The sequence below is a fragment of the Ipomoea triloba genome, chromosome 15 (assembly GCF_003576645.1).
Source record: "Ipomoea triloba cultivar NCNSP0323 chromosome 15, ASM357664v1".
In the NCBI taxonomy this organism is placed as follows: domain Eukaryota; kingdom Viridiplantae; phylum Streptophyta; class Magnoliopsida; order Solanales; family Convolvulaceae; genus Ipomoea; species Ipomoea triloba.
In genome coordinates this window covers 9768315-9788975 of record NC_044930.1, presented here as the reverse complement: position 1 = coordinate 9788975, position 20661 = coordinate 9768315, and the positions used below count along the sequence as shown (strand labels likewise).

The 20661-nt window shown below is 34.5% G+C and overlaps 3 protein-coding genes and 1 non-coding gene across 4 annotated transcripts; 2 read left to right on the top strand and 2 right to left on the bottom strand.

The window, feature by feature from the left end:
* The first annotated feature begins 2285 nt into the window (after positions 1-2285).
* Positions 2286-5730, top strand: LOC116005604. Its single transcript, XM_031245848.1, has 4 exons — positions 2286-2741; positions 2918-3129; positions 4839-4862; positions 5104-5730. The coding sequence occupies exons 2-4, from the start codon at positions 2931-2933 to the stop codon at positions 5403-5405; spliced, it is 525 nt and encodes a 174-aa protein (XP_031101708.1). The 5' UTR covers positions 2286-2741; positions 2918-2930; the 3' UTR covers positions 5406-5730.
* A 596-nt stretch (positions 5731-6326) lies between these two features.
* TRNAR-UCU lies at positions 6327-6399 on the top strand. The gene has a single exon. It is a non-coding gene; the product is annotated as a tRNA-Arg (tRNA).
* Positions 6400-7486: 1087 nt separating this feature from the next.
* LOC116007216 (glutathione synthetase, chloroplastic) lies at positions 7487-13256 on the bottom strand. The gene is made up of 12 exons (XM_031247828.1): positions 12862-13256; positions 12514-12683; positions 12054-12129; positions 11508-11638; positions 10316-10438; positions 10162-10242; positions 9922-10002; positions 9760-9829; positions 8993-9114; positions 8619-8758; positions 8337-8529; positions 7487-8004 (listed from the first exon to the last, which is right to left on the bottom strand). The coding sequence occupies exons 1-12, from the start codon at positions 13231-13233 to the stop codon at positions 7881-7883; spliced, it is 1683 nt and encodes a 560-aa protein (XP_031103688.1). The 5' UTR covers positions 13234-13256; the 3' UTR covers positions 7487-7880.
* Positions 13257-19120: 5864 nt separating this feature from the next.
* On the bottom strand, positions 19121-20185 carry LOC116007541 (protein FANTASTIC FOUR 1). The gene has a single exon (XM_031248250.1). It carries the CDS (start codon positions 19963-19965, stop codon positions 19435-19437), a length of 531 nt encoding a protein of 176 aa, XP_031104110.1. The 5' UTR covers positions 19966-20185; the 3' UTR covers positions 19121-19434.
* Positions 20186-20661: the final 476 nt, after the last annotated feature.

Below are 20661 nucleotides of genomic sequence, written 5' to 3'. Positions count from 1 at the left end.
TATACTATTATAGTAATACAATTCATATTCGCACTACAATTGTACATTAAAATATGGTAATACAATTCCTAATACAACATATTCTTTCATACTTTCCTATTCCTAATATAATTTTAGATTAAAATTACTAACATATATCTATATCTATACTATTAATAAAAACAAAATCATCCGTTTTAATTTCCCGCTCAAAACACTACTAAACTATTAAGGTTTGCGTAATATTGTAAGTAATACAATTCTTATTGTACTACTATTTTACATAAAAATATAATAATACAACTCCTAATACAATATATTTTTTCCTACTTTCCTATTCGTAATACAATTCTAGATTAACATTACTAATCGTAATAAAACTGTACATATAATTCCTTGCAACGTAATCTATACTATTAATACAAAATAAATCTTTCATTTTAACTTCTCGCCCAAAACACTACTATACTATTAAGGTTTGCATAATATTGTAAAATATAGCAATACAATTTATATTCGTACTTCAATTTTACATTAAAATATGGTAATATAATTCTTAATATAATTACCCTATAACTTAGGGACGAAAAATGTAATTTTTCTCTTCAAATTACATGAGACGTCGACATAATATTGCATGAATTCTATGTGCGTGTGTGTGTGTAAGTAAGTGGACATTAATCATTTAACCACACTTTCCATGGTAAGTCATAAAAGCCATGTCTCGAATCGAGCAAGGTCTAAACTAAGCTTTACCCGACCGACACCCAACAACCCCTATCCCAACATATAGTAGATGGAGAAGATTAAAATTGCAAATTAAACTTTGCAATCTGTAGATGAGCATCCATAGATTGCTGACTCTTCATTTGTTTTATCGAATTATATGAGTATCCGTAGATGGAAAAGATCAAGATTGCAGACTCTATAATCTGTAGATGAGCATCCGTAGATTGTAGCATCTTCATTTGTTTTACCGAATTACATGAGCATTCGTAGATGGAGAAGATCAAGATTGCAATATACAATATACATGAGCAATATATATATTAGAAATGTGTTCCAGTGCAGTTGGCTACCTCAGGTACGGTTGTGCGATTAAATTTGAGCCATTGATCCTGCCTAAATCGACGTTCAGGATTAACATTGATTAAAAAAACGCATGGTGGCAATTTGATCTTTTTGCATCTAGGTCAAATTTAAGGTGCGTGATTTTCCTTCTTAAGGTGCTAGTGTTTTATGCTTAAAGTAAGTGATTTTTGTATTGTGTGGCTTAAGGTGCGTTAGGTGTTGAAAACTTAAGTGTGTCGATCTAAAGCTTTAAGTGTGTGGTTTTCCTTCTTAAGGTGCGTGGTTTGTGTGCTTAAGGTGCGTGGTTTGTGTGCTTAAGGTGCATCAGTTGTTGAGCTTCTTAAGGTGCGTGATTTGTATGCTTGAGGTACGTCAGTTGTTGAAACTTAAGGTGCACCATTTTAAAACTTTAGGTGCGTGGTTTGTGTTTTAAAGATGCTTTGTTTGTATACTTAAAGGTGCGCAATTTTAAAATTTTAGGTGCGTGGTTTGTGTTCGTAAAGTGCTTTGTTTGTGTGCTTAAGGTGCATGATTTGTGTACTTAAGGTGCACTATTTGAATGCTTAAGGTGCGCCTTTTTGTGTTAACCACACAACCGCATGGGAATATATATTTGCACCTGATCCACTCCTTAACTGGTCGGACCGGTACTTGATCAGATCAGGCTTTTAATTGGTCGGGATCAAAGACCCCATGACCCTTCCGGTCACCCGACCCTGAGCAGGGTGCTCACAAGACCAAGCGAGCTTCCGACCCGCCGCCCATCTATTCGGCCTTCAGCCCCTGACACCTTATCTCAATCACGTCACGCCTGTCATATCTTCGGTGTCATGGCACTTGGCCGCCTCCTTGGCCGGCTAACCTGTGTATCCCACGTAGGGGACATGCCGGGCCTGCGGCATGTCCCCTCCTTTACCTATAAAAGGCGCATTAGACCTTTTAGCAAATTCACCTATTCGAAATCTAGTCAGATTATCCTATCAAGTCTCCGAGTATGATTAAGTTGTAATTAAACACATCAATTATTATTATTATTATTATTATTATTGATTTCTTTGGGTAATCAGCTCAAGTCAGTATTGTAGATACCTGAATGAAAACTAAAGAAATTTAAAAAAGAAAAATACAAACATCAATGACTTTTGCAGTTTTGCGGTTTGAATGATAAATTGATGAATGATGGATGATAATGATTGAAAGCTATTTATTTATTTTTTTCTCTTTTGTGTTTCCTTAAGTATTAAAAGCAGCAAAGACTTCTTCCTCACTCCGCAGGCAACAGCCAGGAGCCAGCAGTACCGTAATCCCTCCTTTCTCTCCCTCTTCACCGATTTTCTCTCCCTACTACAACATCTCTATTCTAAACTAACTCCATCAATTTCGCCTCCCCATTTTGGGATCTGGGTCGCCTTTACTTTCCCTCAAAACACCAAAACAAACCACAGATTTACTTTCTTTTGAATCTTCACAACCCTGTCTTTCTTGGATTCTGTGCTACTATGACTTCGATTTCGACATGGCATTCTCACTAATCTGAACACGCCCTCACCGATTACTCGTAGAGTATATATACACACTTATATTGATTTTTTTTGTATGGTGTACAAAGTGTGTATTGTTCACAATTGGACTACTCAAATGATTGAGTTTGAGGTAAAGACTAAAGTGAAGTTCTGATCTTTTTGACTCAGGTATCGTTATCAGAATTGGGGTCCGTTTATTTTTTATTTTATTTTATTTATTTTTTGTTTGTGTGTTTTCTTGGCATTCAATTTCTATTTGAATCTGACTTTTTTTTTTTTTGAACATTTGCATTTTTTGCTTGTTTAATTAGTCTTGAAGATTTGATTTGCCTTTGGATTTTCAGGGGATACTTTCTCATGGCTCATCCATCAGACCAGAGGTTGTGTAGCCAAGGGGCGGTAAGATGTGTGGTGATCTTTGTGGGCTTGTTTCTGGTTCTTTATATTGTGAGGCCATCGATCCTCTGGAGCTCCAATTTGAGGTCAAGTGTTTTGGATTCATGTCCCTTGTGTTCTTGCGATTGTGATGAGGATTCCACACTCCCCTTGCCTTTGGGTAAGTGTGCCTTTCTCTCTTTTTCCATTGCAGGCTGATAACTTTTCACTTTCTATGTTGCTTCTTCCAAGTTTACACAATGCTGTATAACTTCATTGTTGTTTATCTATCAGACTGGTCAAATATAAATGATACTGCTGATTCACTTTGTTTGCTGTTCTAATGATAGACTTTCTTGTGCTTTCACCTCCACTATGTGCTTGCCTTATTTGTATATACCATTTGGTTTCGAGAAGAAATTTGTATGTGAGATGGATTTCACCATCATAATTCTGTAACAATGTGTTCTTTAAAATTTGACCATTTGTTAATGGAAATGCCATTGTTGTGCTTTCATGAATTGCTATATATCTGTTCTTGCACATCACTAACTTAATTTTGTGTAGAATGAAGCAATTTGGCAAATTAAATCAGTTGACCTAGCAGGATATGCCACCTGTAAACTAATCTTCAGCTTATTTGAGGTTGTTAACAGTTTTGCAACAGTAATGGGCTTAAGATGTATGAGTATGAGAAGAATAGGCATTCATACTGAAAATTAGCTACGGTTTGTACTTTGTAGTTGATTCTTATAGTCAACTGCCATGGCTGAAATAAGTAAGATCTGTGCTACTATGGCCTATAATTGAGCAAAAGATCTTAGCTTTCAGAAATGGTCATGAAGCTTCATCCTTCATGAGGCTCTCTTCTAGTATAAGAAATTAGTACTTACATTAGTGAAACTGAGAATTTAGTTGCATTCCTTACATAAAATGGCCTTAAGGGCTTTGGAGAAGTCTTGCATTGTCTTGGCAGACATTTTGGGTGAGAGCATTTAAATTCCAGAAGAAGATGAAAGCTTAAGTGATCTGTAAACTCTTATGCAATGCCAGTTGTTGAATGCTGCAAATTGTAGGACTAATTATATAGTTTGAACGGAGGTCATAATGTCTAAATGTTGAAGCTTCTTAACTTATGGAGCAATAAAAAGAAAATAAAGACAAGTGTAACTGTTTCTTGAAGAAGACCAAGTCCAAGTGCTATCATTTTAATCCTGGGTCTGAATGCAATTTATGCTATGCCTGTCTCTTAACTCGCATAACCAATTATGGTTATTGCAAAAATCAGTTTATAAAGACATGAAGTTAAGTGAAATTTCTCCGGAAAGGTGTTTTCTTCTGAGAAAATACCAGTTTGACGAGAAATTTGTAGGGTTATTTATTATACCCTTCATTTAGGTGTGGATAACATCCTCTCTTTTGAAGGGACTATTTTTCGTTTCGTATGGTATCAGTACGTAGTACATACCGGTCATAAGAGTCACATACTGAGCCAAAATTAATCCTGCAGAGATGTGTGAAGGGATTGTTACCCTGATGTTTAAGCTCAGAAGCCTTGGTGATCCGAGGGTATACTAATACTCTAATAGTCTCCCATTGTGGCAAACATTTGATTAGGTATATGATAATGATGCTTTCATTGTTGGTTTTAAAAGCTGACAGATACGATGCATGCCAATACTGTTGTTAACAGTTCTAAAGTGAAAATAACCCGTTCCTTTTTATGATTTTGAGTTAAATGTGGCTTCTTTTGACAAATTTTTTTTTACACTTATTTGAACTCTTATTCTGTGGTGCCCTTGATCTGTTCATTTATTTATCTATATTTTGTGCATCCACATTTCTGTTTCCATCGATAACTTCATATTCTGTTTTTGTTTTTTCTTGCAGATGTTTTGAACAGCTCATTTGCAGGTTAGTCTATATACTTCTCTAGTATCTACAACTAAGCATTATTTACTGCCCTTCCTCCGGAAAGTTGATGCCACATCTAAAATACTTTTATGCCATTGTTTTCTTAAAACTCGATTACTCACCCACTCACTGTATTGAGATGAAAATAAGAAGAGTAGAAAAGAAAAGCGTCGATATTCAATAAAATGACTTGTGTGTATCCATTTGAAATACTCTAAACCGATATCTTTAATCTGTTCAGACTGTGCTAAAGACAATCCTGAAATGAATGAGGAAATGAAAAAGGACATCATCACCTTACTATCGGAGGAGATTAACTTGTTGAAGAACGTAACAAGCGATAGCTTGGAGCATACGAACGCCCTAATTACAGGTGCCAAGAGAGCATCTTCGCACTACCAACGAGAAGCAGAGAAATGCAACACGGGGATGGAAACGTGTGAAGAAGCTAGAGAAAGGGCTCAAGCGGCATTAATAGAAGAGCGCAAGCTCTCCGAACTGTGGGAGAGTCGGGCCAGGGATTTCGGGTGGAACGATGAGTAGAAGAGCTTATTCAACAACTTTTAGGCATTTGAAATTTTTCCTTATAGTTTTAGAGAGTTTCATTGCACGCAAACTTAGACTTGGTAGCAGTAACCCATATCTGTGAATATAGTTTTGAGCTTTTTTTTGGTCAGGTGGAGCTTTCTTTCTTTCATTTTAGTTGACGTCTCTGATGATTCCATTGAAATGGAAAATGAACCTGTGGGCTGTGGGGGTTCTCCTGTGTTTTTAGCATTTACTGCCAGTGGGTATATCTTAATATTGTGAGATGCTGTTTTGATGAAAGTTCTCTCAGTTCCAAGAAAATTGAATGTGAATTATTTCATAATCTAGCTACTCCCTTTATCAGTGCTAAACTATTGCTGAGTTCAGAGCATCACAATCAATGAATTTTGGTGAGTTTTTTTTCTGCGGTCAATGTTAAGGTGGAGGAAAGAGAGAGAGAAAGGTGAGAAGCTTGTACAAATGAAGTTTTTTGTGTGCTCTCAGAACTTTTTTGTGCATTATGTGCACAGATGAGCTCAGCCTGGTCAAGCGCGTGTACTCCATCCACCCGTGGGTGCATAAACCTACATTTTCTTTTGCACTATTTTTTTTTTGACCTACAAAACTTGAAAAAAAAATCCTCAATTGACCTTTCCTACTAACTTTATAGACTCAAAAGGCAAAATCAGCATCAATCCTACTTACTTTTCTATCTTAACTCAAATTCTTTTATTGATGTGAAATATGAAATTAATTTTAATTTTTTTTAACATTTATCCTGACTATAGAGGATCTTACTTGTGTATCACTTAAACTTTGAGGAGAGTTTAGTAAAAGATTTAATATGTTTTCCGTGTATAAGGTGTGTTGTTTGTCAGTATTAATATAATTTTACTTATTTTACTTATACTGTCAAAATGAACTAACAGAATGTTTGCGCTCATGGCCTAATGGATAAGGCGCTTGACTTCTAATCAAGCGATTGTGGGTTCGAGTCCCACTGGGCGTGACCAAAGTTGTTTTTTATTTCATTTCTCCGCCAGTTAGCCAGCCTTCTAGAATTTATTACGGAGTATTATTTAAAAGTTTTTAAAATACGGGGTTAAAAAGATCAGCATCATTGAAAAACTTGCAAAAAAAAAAAAAAAAGTCACATTATTTTGTTATTTTAGATTAAGTATACCACACACATTGTTTCAGTTCAAACCCAAGTCTAAATATAATTTTTAATCCTCTATTCATTCAATGGTTGTATATATTTGTTTAAAGTAAATTGTCATTTTAGTCCTGTGACTATTGGAGTCTTATTAATTGTAATCCACGACTTTCAAAACTGTTAATTTAATATCTTAATTATTCAATTTTTATTAATTTTAGTCACTCCGACTAAATTACCAGTCAAAAGTCACCGAAAAATATTAATAAGTAAAATAATGCCTTTTCATTTCCACTTTTGGTCGTAAAATCATTTATGAGTTGTGGACAATAGTTATATCATGGATTAGGAGTACTCTCAATATATCCTTATTTTTTCTCCTTCATTTTTTTTCTAACTTTAATTTTATTTGTATAAAAAAATCTTTAATTAAATTTTTTGGAACACTTCAATTAAAATTTTTAAATGATACCATATACATACATACATATATATATATATATATATATATATATATATATATATATATATATATAGTATCATTTAAAAAATAATAAATCTATAAGTATATAACATCATTACTTTAGTATAATGTTTATGTACATTAAGCTTTATTTTTATGAACATATTGAAGAAATATTATAAACCTACTACATAGTAAATGAAAATCGATCCTATACACCTGTAATTTAGTGTTTATATACATTAAGTTTTATTTTTATGAACATATAGAAACAATATTATAAAGTGAATGAAAATATATATGATATACATGCAATTAGTTTAGTGTTTATTGATGTTAAGGTTTGTCCATGCAAGATCGATCCTAATCCACAATATAATTTGTAGGTTGTGAGTTTATAAAGACAAGTTGGTATAACTTTAGCGGCAAACTGCAAGGTAAACCATGAATAAATGTTTATTTTTAGCATACTAAATGTTCCTTTTTAAGTAATATACATAAAAATGAACCTTCAGTATACTCAAAATGAATTTTCAGTATATTGAAAATGAAGTCAGTAGTTCACCTTATAACGTAGACCAGATGTAAGTTCAACTATTGTAGAATAGGAACCTAGATCATACAGGACTCAACAATATCTGAAGTTGTAAATAGATTCATTCAAGTTCTCAAGTTGGAGCTGACAAGAAGTTGTTGTGAACCAAAAACAGAATGTGGTTCAATGAAGCTCTTTGTATTATTCATTTATTCTCCTGTGTCCATTCAGAAAATGATGAACCAAATAAACAGGTGAAACAATAACACAGGTCCAAGGAACTCAAAACCCATATAATACTTGACCTGAATCATATCATGCCACAGAACCATTCCATCAAACCAAATATATACTGTCTAAAACCGCAAACCCAGCAGCAACCCCGCCCTCGTTTGAAGACGACACCTTTGTCCGCATCAGGTAACCACAATTCTCGTTTATTACCACCTCCGTTTTATTCCTGAACAAAGAATTCAAAGCACGTGAGACAAAAACTGCAGCAACGCTTTATGCTCCTCGGGTCATTGAATGCAAAATGCTTAAGAATATCGGGACTGTAGGCAAGGTTCTAATTTACTTTCTCAACCTACAGAAACACAACGAGTCAACGCCCCCACTGGGGATTGAACCTGTGACCTCTCACTTGGGAGGGCCACAGCTATGCCGCTTGACCACAAGGCCTTTGGCAAGCAAGGTTCTGATTAGTCGGCTTGTTCTTTTACGTGCTCGTTTACTTTTTAGAGCTGGGAGTTCGAGGGGCAATTATAAAGCGATAATTAACCTAGTATTTACCTTAAATAAGCACCATATATACCGAGTTCAGATATGGCTTGCTCTTTGTGAGGAATGCCCTCTCGCATCAAAATCGCTGGAGACAAGGCCGGGAAAATCCTCTGCATGAGGATGTAAGCGGCATCGCTTCCAGTGCCTTCTTTCTGCAACTTCTCAAGAATTTCTCTCACATCGTCCCCGTAGATATTGTTCCCTGAAGAGAGATAACTATCTGAAATTAGTGATACTAGTAAAAACAGTATTTACCACAAAGTAATTAACTGCAATTATCGATGCTGCAACCTCCTCCTTCTCGTTGAGGTTTCATAACATATAATTCAGGTCTTTGAATTGCATCCTTAATCACATCTGACTCGTCAAGGCTCCACAGCCCTGCAAAGCATTTCCGCAATTTGGAAATGTCGTCTTTGTTTTCTAGAAACCTGCTCCAAAACCAAGGAGAACATATTGAATGCAGTAGAAGTTGATATACTTGAAAGAAAACCTTTGATTTTCTTTTTTTTATTTTTTTATTTTTGGTGATCGGGGGAGGGGAACACCACCGGTGTTCATCAAAAGTTTAACGTGTTGAGTGGGTGTCTCTGAACTGTCGGTGCAATTGAATGTTATTTATTTCAAACATAAAGAGATGTGGGTAATAATTTAGATATATTTACCTCTCAAGAACATTGGGCTTTGCTAGCTCTTGCTGAACTTTCTTGGTACCTGCTAAATGATACGAAATTGAAGGGCACTTAACAGCACACGACTGCTCCATAAGAAGCCTTGCTCTCCATTCCTAAAATACGACATAAGAAAGATTAACTGAGAAGTTGCGGAGTTGGATACTAGAAGCTGAAAACCAAACAATACTAAATAAATGATTTACATTGACACACACATACACACTAAAAAGAAGAAAAAGATCAAGCACCTTTTTTTTTTGAGTGACAAGGGAAACCTGCAACCACTACCTGAGTGTGTGCACGGGGTAAACCCCGCCTTGTGAACCTAGCTAGCAAAGGATCACGAGTAAGCCAGCCTAGGTTGCCGATAGCTGACCGGCTCAAACCAAGACGGCCGCTCCAAAATACTAAAATTCAAAAGGCTACTCAAAGCAACTTTTTCAATTAGCATTTTGAGAAAAGAAATTATACCAAACAACTATCAGCTAACAGCTAATTTACCAAACACCTTTCTACAATCAACTAATGTTATCAACTAATCATACCTTCTAACCCAATCAGCTAACAACCATTTACCAAACAGGGCCAATATAAAACAATAAATGTATATCCTTGCTAACAGCTTTTATTTGAGGAGAAACACATACCTCAATACAAGTAATGGAAAATAAACATTTCATTTTAAATGGAGATGGTGTGTTGTTTCTAACAGTTAACTACAACTGTCAGCAGATAAAGATGAAGGGATAACAACTTACAGATTCAGAGTGGTAATCACTGGGAGCATATCCTGCTCTAAAATACACAACCGCAATGACTTGACCATCTCTGTGTTGACAAAAAATTAAGGCCGTGTTTCAAAACCTCGGAATAATTAGACAGTCTCAATATTAACGTTGAACTATTGAGAAGCTACATACACGACAAGTGTACCATCGGGTAAAAGCTCTCCAAGTGCATCAATCTCTGCTAGTGTCTTCCGGATAGTTGTAATATGATGTGTGTTACAAGCTAAGGAAACATCTATAGAAGAATTCGCAAGAGAGAACCAATAGGGACAACGTAATAGAATCCAAAAGCAATAAAGAATATCCAACTATCGTGTACCCTACATAATTAACATTCTTGAAGACTAGCCTTTAAAAACTTGTTAAGGATATCTTTCTTGCAGTACTGAAGAAAGCCAATGCTGATCATACATGTTCCGCTCTTCAGTCTGAACCACAAACATAACTACAGCCCTGCATTTCTTATTCAAGTTAGTCAAGGCATGCAGCTGTCTGAAATTTGCAATACACGAACAGAATTATTTACCTGGGGTTGTTGTATTCATTCCAAGCTTTAGCTAGTGCTTCAACGAACCGAACCACAGCATTGTTTTTGGGAATTTTGTCAGGATCTAATGCAAGATGTTTCTTATGCTGCTGAAGTAAACTCCTGAAGTTTGAAACCGAAGCACATATTAGACCATTTTATGTCAGCTTTCTATGAGAAGTTGAGAACTCTAACACTAATTACAGAATAAAGATGGCTAAGAGGCAGTGGAACATTATTGCTGCAAACCTATGCAAATATAACCAGATACTATGGAACCCAAATACAAATACAAAGCAACAAGTCCAAGACGATAATACCAAATGTAGCTTGCATCAAATGCCCCCAACTTATACATTATCTTTGAGTAGTCAATATGAGCCATGGCCATAATATCAAATTTTAAAGGGATCACCTCTAGGTTTGTCAGCTACTTAGTAGGTCCATAACCCAACATGGTCATTCATCGATCAACAGTTCATTATTTTCAGGTCTGAAGTGTTAAAAATTAAACTATTTAATTTAGTATCCACAAGGTTGGGACTAGTCAAACAAGTCATAAAAGTAACCCGATGGACATGTTGCAAAGCTCAAACTGTTCCATTTTGTCAATCTAAGGCTACACCTAGCGTAAACTCTAGGGCTTCTATATTCCTAACAACTATGATGGCTTGTGAACTTAATAGCTGACAAAGCAACAGTTTGAGCTTTGCATCTGTCTAGCTTCAATTAACAATTTCATAAATTTAACAGCTTTTTGTTCCATTCAGGATTTAAAATCAAATCTTATTAACACACAAACCTTGAAATTACAGAAAACTACTTCAAAGAATGGTGTATGATTCACAAAACTAGAAGGGTACACTCTCTTTTCTTCAGGAAATCTTTAAAGAACTTATTTTCTTTTCCTAATGCATTCTACTGCAAAACTTACCATGTTGGTAGTTCACAAGTTTTTTATGAACTTCAGAATATGCTTCAAAATGTAGTTCTTTTAACTCTTCCTGCAGGGAATCAGTTCTTGCATTTTTCTTCTTTTATTGGGTGGTGGAGACTGGAGAGGCATTAATTTTAGCGTATTTTTTGATAGACATGATCTTGTTGCAACTATCTCCATCATGACATATTACAATGCACCTCAATAAAATTAACGAAAGCTTAACTTTAAAATAAAAAAAAAAAAAAAAATCACCTGTGAAGCTCACTGACAAGACAACTTAGTCCAGGAAATGATGAAGAAATTGTATTGAGCTCTATTTGCAGAAGTAATTTAGTTTGTTCGTCTAGCATATAATCTGAACGGTGTAACCCCAAGCGTATTTCCTACATTAATAGTCAAGTCAAGTTTGATATCTTCTCACACCAAGAAATTTTCTGCTTATTAGCAATCAATATCAGATATACTTGTTCAAACATTTAAACAATAATTCCATCTTTTCAAGTACTAAAAAATCAATATGTGGCATTGTGGCATTTAAGAAAAACGAGTGAAAAGAAACAGCAATAAGGAATCAGGGAAGGATATAGTTTAATGTCAGGATGAAAAGAGCAAGTGTGGAATTCCATAGAAGTTGGTTCATATCTCTAGACTAGATCCTCCTAACCTTAAATTCATTGTAATGACAAATAACAACAGCCATAAGCAATAAGACCAAACAGAAATGCATGAACAGCTGACAACGGCAATGCTGGCTCCAGATATATCGAAATTAAAAATGGATGAACACTTGACCCATACCTCTTTCTTATTAATCTCCAACATTTTAGAATGGATATCTAGGAGGTTGGATGTGAAATCATCAACTTTCTTTGTTCTGCAACACGGGAAATACAGAATTCAGCTCATGCATGATATCTTGCCAAATCATTGAAAACAAATACATCAAAGTGTATAGCATAGTAGATGCTAAACCAGCAGAAATTGAGTACAAAGCTCAGCAGATTCTTATTTGTGCTATGAGCTTCAAAGACCAGTCAGTATATATTGCAACAAAAACGATCAAATTTGTGAAGTGCTTTTCTAACATTCCAAAAGCAGGTATACTAGCAAATATAATGAGAGAAACTGAGAACTAAAAAAGCGAATATTGGAAAGAAACAAGTCAATTGAAAGCCAAGAGACCACTGACTGTTCAAAGCATCATACACAAGCACAAACATTTGGTATATATAAACACATCCAAGAAGACAAACATAACCTGGAGAGTGTTTCCTGTAGAAATTCCCCATCCTGGCTCACACGATCAACCAGTTCATTAAAAATAGGAGCAACTTCACAAGCTTGTTTCCAATGACCTTCAGGAAATGATGTGGGCAATAAGGCAAATGGAGCATGAACTAAACCCACACCAGGAACACTTCCTGATCTCTGCAAATAAACAAAACACCTAAACTTTTACATTTTCCAGAATCTTTAAAAAAAAAAAAAAAAAAAAAGCCAATTCAAACTTAGGGATTGAGGACCAACCTACCAAATTTTCAACAGAGAGAAGAGATGCAATAAAAAACAAAACTTGAATTCAAAAACGTAAAAAAATTTCAAGAACCTGAGAATTTCTGTCACCAACAAGGAGACCACGGAGGGAACTCCAGACAAGAGCATCGTACGACAGAGTCTGGAGCAAATTGGGGTCAATTTTGTGAGGATCAAGAATGGCGTCAATCGAACCTTCCTCACCGTGGGTCTCAGCCGCCCTGCTACAATTCAATGGCAAAGGTGTTGGCGATGGAGATTGAGACATGGCAATATGGGCAGACTTTGGAATATGGGTTTGCAAGATTCTGGGGAAAGAGTGAAGTGGAAAGACGTTTGAATGTGATTTGAAACTATAAAGAGCAGTAGGGGAGGGGAGGGAAGTGGCTGTGCTGTGCAGAGAAGAAAGGGAATCAGAACAGCACCACGAGTGGCCAGCGCCCATTTTTGACCTCCTTGTAGAATCCTAGGTTGCGTTTATCAACCGCCAATGAGTAATGACTAATGAGTTGATGACGGCTCGAAAAATTAATGTAAATTTCTTAATTTTAAATAATTAATACATCCAATGGTCCTCCAAGTATTATCGATTTACCAGTTGTGGTTCATTGACTTTTAAATAATCTCCAATGATCCTTTAAATTTTAAAAAATAACCACGCATGATCTTAATTCTTAAAATAACCCGAGTTTAAAATGACCACGAGACGTCCTAAAAGGACCACGGGTAATTATTTTTTAAAATGTGAAAGACCATTGGAGGTCATTTAAAAGTCGAGAGACCACAACTGGTAAATCTCTAATACTCGGAGGACCATTGGAGGTATTAACTCATTTTAAAACAACAAAGACATTATGACCGAGCGATATAACCGTAACTTTCTCACATGTTACATTATAACAAAATCAATAATACTAAAAAAATAAATAATTTAATTTATTAATTTTAAATAACTCTTAGTAAATAACAGAATCTCTAAAAAAAATTAAACAAACAAGGAAGAAACCAAAAGACAATTTGGTAAAATAAACAAACAAAGACGAAACCAAAAGACAATTTGGTACTGAATTTGCTCGTTGGGTAATCGCCTAATTGGGTTGGTGGCCTACAATGATGGAATGGATATTGTAAAGTTTTTATTATTATTATTATTATTAAGTCATCTAGTTAACTAATTTTGGAGTATTTCCACTATTAATCCTGAACTATGTTAGCATTTCTGTAGAGAAATTTCAATTTTATTATGTATCATATCTAATGTTTTTTTGTTACAATTTTGAGTAAATTAATGTAAATATGTAGGAAAATTTAGTAAATTTACAATCTTAACCTAGTGTTCTTGTTGAAAAACGTTCATAATAAATAATAATTTGATAGATGTAATTTTATGAAAAAATAGTTTTTAATGATATATCATTTATGAGTGTTTTAAATAATAATAATATAATATTAAAAATATAGCCAAAGACCTTGTGGTCAAGTGGCACCTGGTGTCTCGGTTAACACTCCCACATGAATGATGGGAGTGGGTTCGAGCCTCAGTGGAGTCAATTGTTGACTCGTTGTGCTTAACAGTTGGTTGTAAAATGCACCTCTTTGAATTTGTCTGTTGGAGGGAAATATTCAAACGAATAACCTTTGTCTAGCTAAGAGCATCCATATCAATGGATCTTTTGGGGGGTTTGGAATTTGTCTGTTGGAGGGAAATATTCAAACGAATAACCTTTGTCTAGCTAAGAGCATCCATATCAATGGATCTTTTGGGGGGTTTTTAGAACAGTAACTAGTGAGCTGGAGGAGAGAAGGGGTAAGAAAAAAAAATTGTCCTGTTCATTTACTTTTTGTGTCATAATGTCAGCAGATTTTACTTTTTGTTTTCTTTTTCATTTTGTTTATTATTTCCTTGTTTTCTTTTTCATTTTGTTTATTATTTCCTTCCACTCTTTCTCTCTCCTATTTGTAACATAAATAACTATGCAAAAGTTTATCTGATAAGGATGCTCTAAGGCCAACCTTAACCCGGCAAGTTTCTCTCACTTTCTAAAATGGGTCCCACTTTCACATCATCAAATTTACAAATTCTCTACTATTTATTCTACATCCCTGCAAATTTTTCCCACTTTCTAAAATGAGATCCACTTTCATTTTATATTATATATATAATAATAAAATAATAAAAAATAAATTAAAAAGTAAAAATAAAATAAAATTATGGCAGCAAAAGCTACCGAAAGAGTGAAAAGGCTGCCATTGGCAAGTTTGCTAAACACGTAGGCAAACAAAAAATATATTAAAAAAAAAAAAGAAGAAATCTATGTGGCGTGCCATGTCATCTAGCAAGTGTGTATAATTTCAGGGATGAGGACAGCCTAAGAAGTGATTCCACCTACAAATGGGTATGATTTCACACATTTGACTAAATGAGAGAGCTAATTGCACTTTTAAAAAATTAATGGCCTCATTGCAGTTTTTATTTAATTCGATGGCTATTTGATCTTTTTTTTTCAAAATTATTATAGAATATATTTTTTATAAAACTTTTTTTTCTCAAAAAACTATTATATATTTCTAGAAGTGACACATATTAGATAAAGTGTCAAATTATTGTATTTGAAGATATTCACAAATTTAACGAAATATGTAAATATTACATTTGTTATTAAAAGCAATGGATTTAATATAATATTGACCTTCTCAATATGAGTTCGTTAGTTATTAATGATCTAAGTTAGTTTTTCTACTTGTGGTCCTTGCTACAGGTTTCACCTAGAACACACTGTATGCCATGTATCGATGACAAGTTTTCTCGTAAATCAAAGCAATTGGTAGTCCATTTGGTACACTGGACATAGTTCTAATCTCACTAGTGGCTTCATTATTATTGGGATTATTGTCTTCTTTTACAATAAAAGTTCACCTAAAAAGACGAAATCTCTTGCTACAAGGCTCACACCTCGGTCTAACAGTATAATGAATAGGTAAATCATGGTAACTCAACAACCTCTTAGGTGAAAGGAACAATATCTGGTGCCCACAAGGAAACCACAACATTTGGTGAGTCTTTTGCCACAGTTATTGTCAAGGGTATAAATAAATAATTTACACTTCGTATTTAATAAGGTATTAAATAAAATTGATAGTATAGTTGTTATAGTAAGACTATGACTCCTTTTAGTAGACTTTATTTTATAACTTATAACTTATTTTAAACTATAAATAAGTTATAAGTTTTGTTTGGTAAAATATAAAGAGTTTAAAATAGTAGCTTATTTTGAAACACTATTATATTTTAAGTAATAATGTTTCAATTCAAAATAAATTAGTACGAAGTAGTTATTAATTTTTAAGCTTTAAGCTAACTTTTAAAAAATATATATATATGTCAAACAGAGCCTATATGCATTTAACTTTTTTTTTATAGGTAAATGTAAATATATTAAACCAAACAAAATATGTACAAAACGGCAAATTATGCCATGGACCTAGGTCCAATGTGGACCTATGAGCATTTGTTTAAAATAAATAAATAAATAAATAAATAAACGGCGTTAATTGCAGTTGGAGTAGGCATCAGACAACAGAACAAGCTATTCTCCCTCGTAAGTCCTTTTCCTCGCAATTATTCTCTGATTCCTCATCGCAATTCTTCTCTGATTCCTCACGCAATTCTACTCCATTCTTATTTGCAATTCATATTTGATTCGTTTTTGGAATTCCGCTTCATTTCTTACTCGCAATTGTTATCTGTTTATCTTCTTGTTCGATTATTTCTTGTCTAATTTTCGAATATTGAGTTCATTGATGAAAGGGGCAATAGATCATATAGGTTTACACGTTGATGGATCATCTTCAATTGCAGGCTTTTTTCTGATTTTTAAACTCAGTATGAATTTGATTTTATTATTTGTGTTGTTAGTGTGTCGAATTTGAAGTTTGATGAACTGTATTGATTCATATTTGTGTTTTGAAATTTAGAATTTGTGGTTTAGATTGTTTATTTACAATTTATTTGAGTTCGTTGAATTTTTATTAGAGATCATTGTCAAAATTATAAGTTCATAATCACATATATAGCTCTACGTTCACAATTACAGAGCTCTACATTCATAATTATAGAGTTCTACATTCACAATTAAAGAGCTCTGCATTCACAAGTACATAGCTCTTCATTCAGAAGTACAGAGATGTACATTCACAATTATACAACTCTACATTCACAATTACATAGCTCTACATTCACAATTTTAGAACTCCACAATCACATTGTTCACTGATACTTTGTTGTATTTTGTATTTGAACTGAATGCATATTTGGTGGTTGTATCAGCAAGTATTGATCAAGGAGATTTAAATATTGATGAGTCTTCTTCAATTCCAATTTTTTATATTGTTTTTTAGAGTAAATTAGTGATTTATGTTGATTTATGAATTTGATTTTATTTCTTGTGTTGGTAGTGCTTTTGATTTATTTGTGGTTGTGTTTTGGAATGTTGAAATTATGAATATAGAGCTTACTAATTATGAACATATAGTTATGAAGTTGTGAATATGTAACAGAGTTAACATAATTGTAGTTAACTTGTAATTTTGACTTTTGAGATTTGTGAACGTGGAGTTTTGAAATTATGAACATAGAGTATTCAAACTGTGAATGTGAAGTTCTAAAATTATGAATGTGTAACAGAGTTCTATCTTGGAATTGTGAATTTGATGGAAATATTATTCCTTTGTAGAGCATGACTGGATTTATTCGGCATTCCCCATCGCCCTCTACCTAGAGAATATAGTTCCATCAAATTGATCTTGATTTTTTTCATTGTTATGCTTTTCCATACTTGAGGTTATATTTTATATTTGTAGTTAATCAAAATTTGGTGGGTATTGTAGTAAGTAATGTTGATGAAGTGTATAAGCTGTTTAACGATTATGCTTATAGAGTTGGTTTTAGTATGAGGAAGGGTAAACAACACTACCAAGGGTCTACTAACAATGTTAAGATAAAAACATTTTTTCTACTCTAAGGCTGGTTATAAGGCTAAGGCCAATAGTGGTGTCAAGGCTTATTCAAAAATTAATTTAAGGACGGAGTGTGGTGCATTTGTTCAATTTGATGTAGATGGAATGGGGTGTGGACAGTTACAAAATACGAGAAAGCTCACAATCATGAGTTATGCACTTTAGACAAGAGTCATATACTCCGTTCGCATAGGAGAGTGGGAAATAATCAGCTTTCATACTTAAAAAATTTGAAGAAGAGTGAGGTTGCATTGGCGGATGGTAAGAGGTTTTTGAAACATCAATCAGGGGGTCTCCACTCGTTGGTTTCACGAATCGAGATGTTTATAATTCATTGACAACTGATTCATTGACGAGTTTGGATGGAACTGATTCCAATTCTTTAATTGAAATATTTAGGAGGAGGTAGTGTAATGAGTCCGATTTCTTCTTTGATTTTGAAGTTGATGGTGATGCAAGATTGACTAGTTTTTGTTTTTGGAGGGATGTTCAAATGAAACGGGATTATGAGTTGTTTGGAGATTTGTTAGTGCATGATACAACATATCCTCACATGCTAGGAGATTTTATGAGTTGTTTAACAATGATAACTTTTCTGGGGGCATTTTATCCTCACAAAGGAGTGAGTCCACAAACCATTCAATTTTTAAGAGGCTGACCAAGACAGCTAGACTTTGTGATTTCTACTCATCATTTGTGAGCGTTGTTTATGAATGGAGAAGTAAGGAAAGTAGGGAAGACTTTCAATGCGCTCAAGGCATGTCTAGTATGATGATGGATGATGTGAAACTTCTTTCACATGCTAGAGAGGTATATACCATTGAAATATATTATCTGTTTGAGGAACAATTCTTGAAAGGTAGTGTTTGTCATCAAGAAAGTGTTTTAAATGATGGCTGTCATTTCAAATATCATGTTTGGCGTCCCGATAAAGATGTTATAAGGCATGAAGTACACTAAAGATGTTATAAGGCTGAGAGGTACGGAGAGACGAGAGCGCGAGAAAGAGAGGTACAGAGAGACGAGAGGGTGAGGAGGTTGTCGGCTGCTAAGCCTCGGTCAAGCTAAGAACTGCTTGAATTTTGCTAATTTGACAGAAATACCCCTCATTTAAACAGTCATCTAACAGGGAATACAGACAGAGGACTACAATTGTCCCCATCACGATAAGTGTGTACATAAGTTGTCTGATTTTTTTATGCAAGACTAAAATTGTCTTTGCCACCAAGTCTAGGACCACAAAAAGAATTAACTCTTATTTTTTAAATTTTAATTTAAATTAACTTTTAAACTGTGTATGTAAAATAGAGCCTATATGATTTTAACTTGGCTAAGCCAGAATTGGATATTGATGAAAACTTTCTCCCTTCAATACATACTTTCCATGTGAAAATTATAAATCAAGCCCAAAATAATCAAAAACATATTCTTATTACTTTCCATATGAAAAATCAAGCCCAAAATATAATGATCAAAAACATTGATCAAAAACATATTCTTCTTCCTCAAAAGATTAAATTCTCAACCTCAAAACCCCACACTCAACATCAAAAACATATTTTAAACTCAGCTCTTCCTCCGCCGCCTTCATTATCTGGTGGTGAGAAGTACGGCCATAACATCTTCTATATTAATTCCATAACCCCTCTTCCTCCTCCTCTTCTTCTTCTGTAATCGCATCTTGGGCTTCGTCTTCTTGCTCATCACAAATTTCTGGGCTGCCTTGATCATCATCATTATCATCGCTATAGATGAGATGCATTCTCAACCGCCCATCTTTCCTGGAAGCGAGGAGAGTCTCCGGCCAATTAGCTTTCACCTGTCGGAGCTTTAACCGCCCGTCTTTCCTCACCGGCCGGAGAAAAAATATGGGCTTACCATCTTGGGTGAGGGAGGATAATGGCGGTGGAAATTTCTTAGATTTTCTCCTCGATCTCTCCGCCTCCGTTCTTCCAAATCTCCATGAATACGATAATGAATCCTTAATATCATTATCATCCACGATCTCATCCAATTCCACCGAGCTCGAGCTCTCGTAACCGACACTACTCTCCGTACAAGACGTTAGCCCATCAAAATTCCCACCGACTTCATCGTCTATGTCGGCGGAACGGATATCATCATCATCAACCGTGGAGGCGGCGGCTGTAGTAGTAGGCATATATAAAGGCGGTGGCGTTGCGTTGTCTTTAATTTGGTGTTCGTAAGGGTTAAGGAGTGGACACTTTTCTTACAAAAGATTATTATCTTATATGAATAAGGTTGTAAGAAGGAGCTAAGAAGAAAAAGAAAGGGATATGGATATGTTGGAGAGAAAGAGAGATAGATTCCTGGGTGTCATACACCCTGTTAACAAAAATGATGTTTTTGAGGTGAGGTAATTGTGAACATGAAGCAAAATAAATATGGGAATAGGAGAAGCTAAGGTTACGTTGGGGGATAGAGATTAGAGAATTGTCTAAAGAGTGCCACGCGTGGGTTGAGGAGAGGAATCCGTCACTCTCACTACTCCCATGCAAAACCACTTAACTCAAAATATATTAACAAAATATGGAAAATTTATATCATCCACATGCGACCACGATATACGTAATACGCAAGGTACATAATTTCATAACACAAAATATAAAAAATCACAATATTATATATCTTAGATTGAAATGACAAAATACAGAATTCATAATCGTAAGATACATAATTTATTAATACAAGACACAAAAAATCATAATACACATACACATGTTATATATAATTATAGTTACTTATTTTTCAAATATAATTTAGGTACATAATTTGTGTTTATAGACACAGAACACATAAATTCATAACATAAGACACAAGTATTAATTTGTTCTAG

What these genes read in the sequence shown, in the direction of transcription:
- LOC116005604 (XM_031245848.1), top strand. Translation starts at nt 2,931, where the DNA reads ATGGCTCATCCATCAGACCAGAGGTTGTGTAGCCAAGGGGCGGTAAGA. An exon ending in CACACTCCCCTTGCCTTTGG is followed by an intron (nt 3,130 to 4,838) that starts GTAAGTGTGCCT and finishes TTTTTCTTGCAG; the next exon opens with ATGTTTTGAACAGCTCATTT. An exon ending in TTTGAACAGCTCATTTGCAG is followed by an intron (nt 4,863 to 5,103) that starts GTTAGTCTATAT and finishes TAATCTGTTCAG; the next exon opens with ACTGTGCTAAAGACAATCCT.
- LOC116007216 (XM_031247828.1), bottom strand. Translation starts at nt 13,233, where the DNA reads ATGGGCGCTGGCCACTCGTGGTGCTGTTCTGATTCCCTTTCTTCTCTG. An exon ending in AATGAATACAACAACCCCAG is followed by an intron (nt 10,243 to 10,315) that starts GTAAATAATTCT and finishes TAAGAAATGCAG; the next exon opens with GGCTGTAGTTATGTTTGTGG. An exon ending in CCCGATGGTACACTTGTCGT is followed by an intron (nt 9,830 to 9,921) that starts GTATGTAGCTTC and finishes TTGTCAACACAG; the next exon opens with AGATGGTCAAGTCATTGCGG.
- LOC116007541 (XM_031248250.1), bottom strand. Translation starts at nt 19,965, where the DNA reads ATGCCTACTACTACAGCCGCCGCCTCCACGGTTGATGATGATGATATC.